General features: G+C 23.3%; 2 protein-coding genes across 5 annotated transcripts in view; both read right to left on the reverse strand.

The window, feature by feature from the left end:
- LOC127281731 (COMM domain-containing protein 4) overlaps window positions 1-778 on the reverse strand; it is a 103,551-nt gene extending 102,773 nt beyond the window's left edge. For all 3 annotated transcript variants that reach the window (XR_007843084.1, XR_007843085.1, XM_051305605.1), the window contains exon 1: window positions 553-778. The gene's annotated coding sequence lies outside the window, so the exon portion shown is untranslated. The remainder of the gene's footprint in view (window positions 1-552) is intronic.
- A 2,227-nt stretch (window positions 779-3,005) lies between these two features.
- The window catches only part of LOC127280670 (tachykinins), a 45,245-nt gene continuing 35,574 nt past the window's right edge, over window positions 3,006-12,676 (reverse strand). Inside the window, exons 2-7 of one of the 2 annotated variants that reach the window (XM_051303840.1) lie at window positions 10,038-10,224; window positions 9,315-9,599; window positions 8,871-9,128; window positions 8,609-8,690; window positions 7,548-7,781; window positions 3,006-6,395 (exon numbers count right to left, since the gene is read on the reverse strand). In XM_051303840.1, the coding sequence (XP_051159797.1) occupies window positions 6,385-6,395; window positions 7,548-7,781; window positions 8,609-8,690; window positions 8,871-9,128; window positions 9,315-9,599; window positions 10,038-10,223 (1,056 nt within the window). In that variant the 5' untranslated portion in view covers window position 10,224 and the 3' untranslated portion in view covers window positions 3,006-6,384. The remainder of the gene's footprint in view (window positions 6,396-7,547; window positions 7,782-8,608; window positions 8,691-8,870; window positions 9,129-9,314; window positions 9,600-10,037; window positions 10,225-12,676) is intronic. The other variant, XM_051303848.1, reaches the window with a different exon arrangement.

The raw sequence follows: 12,676 nt of genomic DNA on the forward strand, positions 1-12,676 counted from the left end.
AAATATTTATCATCGAGAACCAAATCGTTTGCAAATAAATTTGTCTGGATATAATAATGAGGCAGTTAATAATACTTTTGTTTTTACAAATATTGGTTTACGCAATGTTGTTGATAAAATGGATTTTAAATTTATTTTTTCCGATATTCAAAAAATTGATAAATTTAATAATAATTACAATATAGACTTGAGTTATAATTCAATGTATCAAGCATTTTTAGCTCATTATACAAATTTATTAATTGCTAATGGTTTTAACGATTATGTACCAAAAAATTGGGTTAATAAACTTAATATATAAAATTTGTGTCTATAAGAAAATTGATGAAAAATTAAAATTGAGATATTTAAAACTACAAAGAATAATAAAATAAAAATGTAAACATACAAAACGTTATGTTTATTTATTTACTTTTTGAGTGTGTTAAACACCTGAGTTGACTTTATACCAATTGCTTATGTAAAAAATATTGTATAATCAAACAAAAATAATAAGTTTATTATTTAAATCGAACTAATAATAATTTAATAATTTATCAAAAGTTGACTAACCTATGAAACTTGTAGATTTGTATATATATGTATCTTTTGCATTCGTCAATTCTTTACAATGAAACTATCTTGAATATTCCTTTATTATTTTAGACAGAATTCGATAATATCCACATATTGTCGTTTAATTATGATTTAATTTATATTTTCCAATAATTCTTGAAAAATTTCAATTTTGTATCAAAAACATCCAAAATATAGGTTATAGACACGAGTGAAAATAAATATAAAGTCCCCTACACATGAACTTTAGCGTTGCATTACTTTTCAATTGACCAATCACAGACGATCTTGTTTTGTCCAAGCGTCTCGATCTATCGAAAACTTCGAGATCGATACTTCGACGACTTCATTTGTTTTGAAAAGTTTTTAAAGAAACGTTACGTCTCTTCGATTTGGTGCAATTTTCTTCAAAAAATGTGGTAAGAATAACATTTTTCTTTATAATTTTTTAGTTTGAGCTGTTCCTTAAATTGAGAGGAACGAAATTTTGTGCAGGCGATAGCAATTTGTATCAAAATGCGTTAACCTTAATTTGTTGAACAGCATTTTGCAACAATGCAATTTTTTTTCAAAATGGCGTCTAGTGGCCGATAGTTATGAAAATTTTAAAAGTAGAAAAGTTTTTTTTGTTTGTTTAGTAGCTTCTCATTCCATATTGTGGTGATTGTTGACAGAACAATTGTTCTGCAATTTGCAATTTGCAAAGCTGCAAACTTCGAATCTTTTAATTCTCGGTCTCTTTGTACGGTAGGTCCACAAATTTCCACTCTCATTGTAGATGGAAATTTAGATCAACCTAGAGGAGGGATCTCCGGTAATTAATAGATTTGAAGGCAATCATCTTCACCTGGAAGGAATTTTCGCTACTTTGCGGTAAATTAGAAATTTTGATAATTGTTTTAATGTGACATTTTTTTTATAGGTGCAGCATTGTAATCTCTAATTTTGATTTTTTTTCTATATTATTATTTTATTCGTAATTAGCAAAAATAATTTATCGATGAAATTATAGGTTAGGTTAGACCTGTATAATCAAGAATTGCTAATATTATTTATCTATTGTTCTATTCTATTTTTTGTGTATAATATTTATTGTATTTTTTAAGGTTAAATATGTATTTGTCTCATTAATAGATTATACATTCAATAAATTGGGTAAGTAACTTTTGTTTGTTAATTTGGAACTTGAATCGGAAGCTTGATATATCAATTAGATATTTTCAATTGCACCGTTATAAATTATTATTATTATTATTATAAAAATTTATTGTTTGTTTTGATTACTAAATATATTTTCCTTCATTAATTTATTGAAGGTGAAAATTCAAGGTCAATGAATTATTATTTTTAGAAAAGGTTATACATTGTAAATTAAATTTATTTTTATTACAGTATAATAAATTAAATTTTAAATATTTTTGACAATTCTTAGATTTGAAGTATATTATTTTCGTTAAAGGAATAATTAAAAATTATTTAAATAGAAATTTTTCTAAATATAAAATTAATTCTTAAAAATTTTATATTAAATTACAAGTAAATGAGTTTTCATGTTTATTTATAATTATCAATTTTTTTCAGTGAAATTTTCTTCAAATTGTGGAGACGTTCTATTTGTGTTAAGTGTACAAAATTCAGAAGAACTCGGAGGAACGGAAGGATCAAAAACGTTAAAGAGGAAATGCGGCTGACTAAATGATGTCTTCACTACTTCGCGATCAATAGGAAGGGTCTTTGAGCAATGTTACTACATATAGCTCTTCAACATTTTCAACGTGAGAATTGCTGAACAGTGAGTTTTTATAATTTAAATAATAATATATTAATAATCGATTGGTTGATCGCAAAAAAATGCTGAATTTTTAAATTTTTGTATAACTTATATTATTTGAAACTTGTTTCTAACTTGTTTGTAAGCGCAGATAATGCTGCTAACTACATTTCATTTTAGAAACTAATATCCAAATAGCGGGTAAAACTTTTTAATTTGAACATATCGGAGGATTGTTATAAAAAAAAATTTGTAATTTTGCAAATTTATTATTTTTTAATAATTCTCTTATAAAATAAAAATATATCTTGAAATTCTCTTCACGATAATTATATTTTTAGGGATTAAGAATAAATTAATAAAGATTCTTAAGAATCTTGAAAAAATAACATTATTTAAAAAATATCTTTAAATAATTCTTGAATACTTTTTCATTCTAAATAATTCTTATGGCTTTTACCAATTTTTTATTTTAAAAATAAGGAATTTGCTTCTTTTTTATATATTTTTTTTAAATAGAAAAATTAATTTGGCAAAGTGAAAATTGAAAATCATAGACGTTGGGTACGAAAAGTAATGAACTGAGTTTTATTGATATGTGCTTGAACTTTTACGGAGATATATATTATTTATATATAATACATTGATAAATGTAAGTGTAAGAGTAGTAGTAGAATAATAATTAGTCACATTTTTATTTTTTTATTACATATTTGTATATTTTCGTCGTATCTCTGCATAAATCAAATAATTTATATACATTCAACAAAAATTTCTGTCACAGCATTAATTCATTTCCGTTAATATAGGAAGTAGGTACGTTTGTTTTGAAGAATATTATCATTCTTATGCCACTTGTTGGTATAATGGAAAAGTAATTTCAACAAAATTTTTAACAATATTATTAAAAATGTTGTCTAAATTTTTTTCCATCTTGTCTTTTTAAATGACCTATATATCTATCTCTATTTTCTGCATACATTTGTTTTTTTTTTAATTTAACATTGCACAATATATGACATGACATTTTAACATATTCTTATAAATTAAATTTATATCATATATATAATCACATATCAAGTACGTCGTTGATTTTAGCACCGATTCCAATTATTATAAACGAGAGCTGTTTCACAACTTTGAAATGTATTATTCAGTATATGAAATTAATTTCAAATTTTTGAGGAAGTAAATTAATTTTTTTTTAAAACAAATTAAGTTTTCTATAAAAAAATTGAATTATTTCTTATATATATATATCAGGCTACAGTTTTAGGACATTTATTTTTAGAAAGATTTTTATTTTTGGGAAACAATAGAATATACAGGAAAATGTGCTATTTAGAGCAGTTTAATGAAAAAAAATTTTCTTGATGATTTTTATGCAAAATCGAAGAATTAAAGTAACCGATACATTATATTTTTATAAATTTATATACCAATATTTGAAAATTTTTTTTATAAACTTTTTATTACCATACTTTAGTCGAGAAAAGTAATAATATTTCCACTTATATGAAAAATAATTTTTTTTATGATTCATTATAATGATTATAATTTCATTAATTATGAACTACTTAAATTAAATTAATTTTCTTATTGTACACATTATTTGAATTTAAAATAATTACTTTTTCTTAATAATGAGAATCAGTTTATTTATTATTGTTTTTATAATGTTTAATTTTTATTCGTAATTAAAATCTTAACATTTCTTCATTGAATAAACATAATTATTAAAAAAATGTAAATACATTTTTATAAACAATGTTTGATGTATTATGAATTTTTTTAAGAATATTTTCAATTCCTGTCAGTAAGTTTTTACAATAGTAGGCAAGCTAAAAAAAGTGTTATTTCTTTTTATGTTTCTATTTTTTTTACTAGCAGGAATTAAAAATAGATTTAAATTGTAAAATTTAGCAAAACTTTTTAACGGTATCGTGAAATTTTATTCATTTTATAAATCTTTATCATTTTCAACATTTTTTTTTATTCTTATTTTTTGAAAATAAAATATATTTTTCTATTTCCTTTATACTTTACTTTCGATGTTAATAAATACTTGTAAATTTTTTTTATAGTAGGATTTATTTAGATATATATGTATATAGATATATATGTATGAAGTTGAGGATTAATTCTATTCTATATACGATAGGATTAAGGATTATAAATAAATTTGTTCCTCTTCCAGCCTAGATTGTTTTTCTGGTCGAGTCTCGTGTGAAATTTCATCAAAAACGTTTCTTTTTTTTTTAAATGACATTAATTATCTTTACAAAAAATTTTACTAATAAATTATACATTAAAATTTTAAATATTTTCATTTCGGATATATGTAATGAATTTAAATATATGTTTTATGTTTAATAAAAGTATAATTAATTTTGAAATAAATTAATTTAGGGAATAGAAAATGCTAATAATATTAGATGATCTTTCATACCAACTTTCATAAAGCTATGTTAAAAAAATATACATAAAGGGGAAATCATGATGATTGACGATTTGTCTCGAATTTAAAAATAATTATTGATTGATAAATATTTGCACACTTCATTAATAGAAAAAAGACGTATATATACCATTTATCTCTCAATTCAAGGAAATATTCCGTGTATTTTTTTATTTGCCTCCTAAAAAGTAAAACTGTTATTTTCAAAAAGTTGTAACGCGTTAGTTATATTTTTTAAAAATAAAATTTAATAATTAAAATTATTTATAAAAATCCAATTTAAATTTAAAATATTAATTTTGAGTACAAATTTTAGTTTAAATAAAATTTTCTGTAACGCGTTACTTTCAAATACATTAGTTACAAAATAACATGGCTGGATAAAAAAAAAATGTGCCCTCCGTGTTTTTTGTTTTGTTTAAATATTATTCGCATAATTGTATTTGTACAATTTTGCATATTGTATATTTTTTATTCTGATGACTAAAGTATGGTATATAAGACATTTTTATTCGTTCGATTTGATAAGGAGGTACACAGATATATTTTTTGAATAAATACGTCTATATCAGTATAGTATAACATTCAGAGAAAAATATATGACCTATTTATATCGCGATATATTAAATATTCACTTCTTTTTTTATGTTTACAATTTAATTGGGATTAAGGACGTTTAATTATTACTTCGCCATTAATAACTGTCATGATTCCTTGTACAAAAATGAGAATAAGAAGGAGCCACTCAATGGCACACGAAACAGAGTCTAGATTATAATTTGTATATTAAAAAATAGATTCACAATATTAATACTGATTTATATAATATATATTATATAGGCTTCTAACAGTGACTCCTTCAATTAATCTTCAAGCGTGTTTATTTTTTTTTCACATTCTCGTTTAAACAGTTGCTTATAAATAAATTATAATCGTCATACACACAGTGATTCACATATTATTCTTAAAATTTTTATATTTTAAATAATATTTTTATTTTTATCATTAAAATTTGGATGCAATAATCAATATTCTATGCTTGAACTTGTAGACTGAATTGTTACGCCCACATGGGATCTTTCACTTATTTCATTGGTTAATAAAATAAGTGGGGGACTGTGTGGGCGTTTCTACTCGAGTGATAAGTTCAAGAATGAATATCGTTAATTCAATGATAATAATTAGATTAATTTTCTTAAAATTAAATTTATAGAATGCAAAAGAAATTAATTTCTATTTTTAATTTACTTAATTAATTTAATTAATTTTGATTGAAAAACATTTAGAGATATAAGCGACTGTTTTTTTCTTCATTTTTTGCTCGCAAGGGTCGTTTATACATTTTCTGCCAATCGAATAATTTCTCGTTTCTATAGAAAACAGTATTTTTTTTCTCATTTTTTTATGTATATATATATATAGTTTATATAAGCACGAGCGTCCGAGAAAATAAGCTAGATTTTTCTGATTAACAAAAAATTGATTAGAAACGCAATAGTTGACGTTTATCTCACTTTTTTATTTGTTATTAAACGTTGACAGCCTGCTCTTACGTTCCTTCGCTAAAATTAATTTAAATTTTATTCACTGCTGCACAAGACTACTGCATTTCTGAAAAAAAATAATAGAAAATGTTATTTTTTGAGTGTTTTCAATCTCAATTATTATTGAATCACATGACCGTTTTTTTTAAATTCGTTAATCAAATATTGAATTATATAAAGTGGGTCGTAGTTTATTTGAATAATAAACTAATAAACATGATTCAAGATTTAATTAAAAATAACATTTTCTTTTTCATGAAAAAAGAAATTATACTAATTAGAATTTAGAAATTAAATTATATTCCTTAAATAGGGAAATCATGCATTATTAATTAAAACGTGTTTTGTAATGTATTTTGAGAACTATATCGATTAAGTTTGTGTTCATTCATGTTATTATGACGTCAGTCAGTTATAAAAATCACACCCTTCAGTCATTTTTTTTTCTCTAAACAAAATAATTATTATTAATAATTTAAAAAATTTTAATTCTTATTAACAATTATTAAAAAAAATAACAGTAAATTATTAATTATAAAATGTAAAACGAATCAATATAAAATATAAATAAATAGAGATTTAAAATAATAAATACAGGATACATGCGAACAATATTCAATTAATGTTATTAATTATTATTATTGTTGTTTATCAAGTTTAATTTTCGTTACAGAACTAATCGGTAAAATATTATTTAATTCCTATTTATAAATTAATAACATTAATAGAATTTTTATTATTATTAACATTAGTTATAAATTAATGGTTAATTATATTAATTACTTGAAAATATTAACGAAGCAACATTAAATACATGAAAGTGATCAATTTTCTTGAAACAGTTAATTATGAAGAAAGAGAGGATAGTGCACAATGAAGGAGAGAAATTCGACAATACTTGTATGTAGTAGTTTTTCTCAAAGAGGAAATACACGATTGACAAAACTATCAGTAAAATAAATAATTTTGCTAATAATTTTGCAATTTATGGAATTAACAATTCACTATAAGAATAGGTGGGACAGCACAATATATTTTTTTTTATAGAGAATATTTTTTTTATAAGAGAGGATGAGACGATCAAAAATAGAATGATTGATAAAAAGTTATATCAGAGAAAGAACCTAAGCTACAAAGTATGTATTTATACGTATACATGATGGAAAAGTGGAAACTTTTTTTTTGGTTTCTTTCTTAATTTGCCTTTTTTTCTTTTTACCTAAAAGTGAAGTATATCCTGGCAGGCGATTCAGCCTCTCGATGTTATCAAACAAGTTTTTTAGTCGACTTTCATCCTCCTGTGAAGAGGGGACCCATTTTTTTCCTCGGACTCCCACAAATTTCCCCCGAAACTCCCAGCGAGGATTTTTCTTACCACGACTTCCGAAATGCCAAAAGGGCGATCTCTTTTCGAAATTCTGGGGTACACTGTCCTCTCTATCTCTCATTGGCCCTGTTCCGTTTATCAAAAAGACAACAAAAAAAAAAACACGAATTCCCTCATTTTACGGACGTTTTTTATATCAACAACAATAATAATATAATAACATTAATAATAATATAAGTAAATTATTAAACGGGACAAAAAATAATCTTATTTATTAATAATAATAATTACAATAATATAAAAAAAAATTCAAGAATTTAACAAACACAAAAATTAAAAAAAAACGAATAATAAAAAATTTAATAACTAATTTACGTATTTTTTTTGTTATTGTTATTATTATTATCAATTAATTATTATTAACAGTGAACAGAATTTACTAATTTAAACATTTTTTAATTAAAAAATTAATTACTAAAACAAGGAGAAATTAATGAACTAAAAATTATATTAATACAAAGAATTGAAACATTATCGTTATATTTTTTGTATAAAGAAATATTAAAAAAGAAACTTGAATGTTTGTGGATCAAATTTAAATGACCACTTTAACGAGTCATTTTAATGCATAACATTTTATTGACCTCTTGTGGCATAAAATATAAAAGCGGATAGTGCAAAGTGGAATCGTTCCGCGCATTTGAAATCGTTATTTCAAGCATGAATTTTCCACATAAATTGTAATTCACAATTATTGCCTATGTCATTATATATATAGATATACGTATATATTATATCTATATAGATTTTGTACAGACAAATCCGAATGCCACTTGAATCACTTGTTGCTTTGAATAATTTAACAGTGCATTAATATATATATATATACAAACGATATCGAATTTGATTTAAATTAACTTTAGCTTATCAATATTTAAAAAAAAATTCTTTACCTTGAAAACTTAATAGTTTTCGTTTCTCTCCCTCATTCTTAGTCACAGAAGATTGTTCTATGTTTCTTTTTCCCCTTACTCCCTGGAAAAATGCATTTTTTTAAATTCAAATTCAAATTTAAAAAAAAATATATATAAAAATTTTTATATTTGCCATAAAAATGTTTTCTCATTAAATATTAATTTATTAGAAGGAAATTAAATAAAATGTTTTAATTAAATATATATTGGAATCATTATAAGTTAATATTTAATTAATTACCTGAAATCCCATAATGGCTCGTTTTTGTAGTTCTTGAATATCATCCAATGCATTTTTTTTGCCTCTCATTCCTTGAAAGCCCATTGGTGCTCTTTTCTCCCATTCGTCATTAAATTCCTCTCTTTTGCCCCTCATACCCTGAAATCCCATTGCTAATGCCCTTTTTTCAAATTCATCAGGATAATCATAAGCGTATGACTTTTTTCCCCTTGTTCCATGAAATCCTGCTTTTGATCTTTTTTCCATATCTTCCAAAATCTATAAATAGAAAAAAATATTCCCACTATAAAAATCGTACAATTCTTTATTTTCGAAAATTTCGCAAAAATTCCTCAAAATTTATTTCAATTTTTTTTTTTTCAAAGAATATTTTTTGTTTGAATAAATTCTTTATGAAAATCTTTATTATTTATATATAATTTTTGGCAACTTGTTGAGTCTTACTTCTTCTAAGGACTTTTTGCCCCTGACTCCTTGAAAACCCATAGGTCCACGCTTATCGAATTCATCGTCATTTATATTCTTTTTACCCCTCATCCCTTGAAAACCCATCATTGCCGCTCTCTTCTCAAAATCCTCATTATAATAAGGATCTTCGAAAATTGGTACCAAATATTCTTTCTTTCCTCTCATACCCTGAAAACCCATTGGCGCACGCTTGTCCGAATTTTCAAAAGGATAACTCTCTTCTATGTCAGGTCCAATGATAATTTTCTTTCCACGCATTCCCTGGAATAATTTTTTTTCTTTAGAAATTAATTATTATTCTTATTATTTAAATTCCAATTCCTGAAAAATTGTAAAAAAAATTTAATTTTCTCAAATATTATAATTCAATTTCCTTTTGATATTTAATAAACATAAAATTTCAATTTTTGTGATTTAAAATTGAATTAGAAAATATTTTTCAAAATTATTTTGAAAATTTTTTCATTTTTATTATTTTAAAAAGAAGAATAGAAAATTTAAAAGTTAAATTCAAAATGTAAAATTTGCATCTCAATTTGAAGTCAAAGTGGATAAAAAGGATTGAAGGAATTGGAAAAATTACTCCTGGGAAGGACATGGATTATTGGCGTAGACATTTTCTGTGTGATAAGAAAGCAAAGAAAAAAAAAAAAATGTTAAAGTCGATAATCGTGCTTTAAAAGCTTGATCACGATTTACCTGAAATCCCATGGGGGCTCTTTTAGAGTACTCGTCGTTTTCTGAAGATGTAAGATCCTTTTTCCCTCGCATCCCCTGAAAACCCATTGGCGCACGTTTCTCTTGTGACACATCATTTGATGAAGATTCCTCAGCGAATGAACAAGTCACTATGAATATAATAAAAACAATTGGGCCAGCAAACATTCTGCAATCATATAAAAATTTCATTTTATTATTTTTATATTTGCGCGTAATGAAAATTATAAATTGTAATTAATACAAAAAAAAAATAATAGTATTATGTGCATCTTGGGATTTTTTCAATATGGAAGTAAAAAAAAAGATAAAATAAAAATTAGATAGTGTAGTTTATACTAGTTCAGGGAGTAGAATACAAAATGTCGATTTAGCATATATGTAAAATTTTGTGGTAAGCCGATGTACTCGTGTCTAGAAACAAAGTTAAAATTGACAAAAACTTGTTAAATTATCTTTTTTGAAAAACATTTTCAACGACGAAATTAAATTAATTTCAAAACAGTATCCAATTTGTTATAAAATTAACTTATATTCTTCGTTGGAAATAAAATTCATAAAAATGAATTTATTTTTCATATTTACATCATTTTAAAATTTTTTTTTTAAATCAACCAAACTATTGAAAAATATTTTTTTGATTTAAAAAAATGTTTCTTTAGCAATTTTTTTTTATTTAAAATTTTTAAAAAATTATAATATGAATAGATAAAGGGAAACAAATTTAAATAATTTTATGTAAGACATTTACCTCAAAGGCGATTCGCATATTATAACTTGGTTAGAAAAGTTTTAATAGAAATTTATAAAAAGTACCAAAAAGTTCTTTTCTCATTTTTAAATTGAAAATTTCATTTATTGTGAACTCTTTTAAAATCCATGTTTTATATGAGATATATAGAGCTTTTGTGAAACGTTTACTAAAAAGCCGGATAAAACTCGTGTCGGAAAGCTGAGTATATAAAATGTATTCATAAATTATTTACGAGGTACAGCTCACTTGAATGGAAAATCGAATTTATATCAAAACTTAACATTATATAGATCGATGATCAAATGACTGATTTTCAAAATTATTATTTTCTAATTGAATTTTATTAAATGTTTTCAATATACAAATTTAGTGAAATTTTCCCTTCGTTAAAATTTCAATTACCCTTATAATTATTCACTCATTACAAAATTCATTAAATTAAGAATAGTTTTTGATTTAATTAGTTACTTGATTAAATTTATTAATTTTAATTTATTACCATTTAATATTCGTTGTGATTCTTTTTTTTATTTTTTTAAATTATTAGTATCATCCAAATTCCTTTTACAAAAAAATTTTTAAATTAGCAGTGATTTTTTTAAAAATATAAACAGTTGCAGAAGAAAATTTTATTCTCGATATAAAATGATTTTTTTTTTTTTTTGAGTAAACATTTTATAAAATGCGATTTAAAATATATTCCGTATGTGTTTACTGTTTAAAGTTGAATTTTCGTAATTAAATGTTCTGTGACTGACAGATACGTATGCAAAATTGAAATAGAATTTCTACTTTATACGTTTTAAAATTGAAATCGTTATTTTAATCTTATTCGCTAAACAATCATTTTTCGAGCGTATTCAAATTTATTTTGGTAACTGGACACGAATACGTGGTGCAAATATTTTCAATCAAATATATTAATATTAAAATTAATTTTCTTCCAAATTGGAAAATATTTATAAATATTTTTATTAATGAAAAATAGAAAATAAAACTAAAATAATTTTTATGATACAATTATTGGGAAATAATTTTAAAGAAATAATAATAATAATATAATAATAACAATAAAAATAATAATATTAATAATAAAATAAGAATTAAAAATAATAAATTATTATTCGTATTAAAAAAAAAAAATAATAATAAAATAAGAATAAAAATAAAAATAATATAAATAAAAAATAATACAAATTATAACAGTAAATTATATAATAAAAATTAATGATAGACATGAAAATAAAAATTGAAGTCTAAAATGTAGAAATCTAATTAAATTGAGATATATAATTTAATTGGTGCGAGAATCAAATAAAAATAATAAGGAAAAAGAATTCAACTTGTGTGTGTGTTTAAAATAAAGTATAGGTGAAGAGATACTTTTCATGATTCACTTCTGTTTTTCGTTTTAAAGAGACTGATTCATTCGCACATGAAATAAATGTGAAACTGTTACCGCAAGAGTTCACATACGCTTGTTTCCTGTTGTTTAGATCCCCCCCCCCCTTAACGAAAGCAAAATGCTCAATTTCTCTCCCCCTGTTGACACGCAATCGGAAGTTTCCTTCCTTACAAAGAAAAGGATCTTTGAAGAGAATTATTTCCCTCTTTTTGATCCTTTTATCTCACAAAATAATTGAGAGAAAAAAATTTGTACACTTCTTTTGTAAATCGCTTATTCTTTTCGATGATATCAATCTCTTTTGTCAATTTGAAAAGTTAATTTTTTTATTTATATCGTAGAAATCCTGATTTAGTTTTCCAAAAGTTAACAAGTTTTCATATAGCAAAATAATTTTGTTCTAATATAATCAATTTATTTATTATTATATTTATTAATTAAAATATTGAATTAAATTATAAT

The sequence above is a fragment of the Leptopilina boulardi genome, unplaced genomic scaffold, assembly GCF_019393585.1.
Source record: "Leptopilina boulardi isolate dan_hultmark-lab unplaced genomic scaffold, ZJU_Lbou_2.1 LbouV2_112, whole genome shotgun sequence".
Lineage (NCBI taxonomy): Eukaryota > Metazoa > Arthropoda > Insecta > Hymenoptera > Figitidae > Leptopilina > Leptopilina boulardi.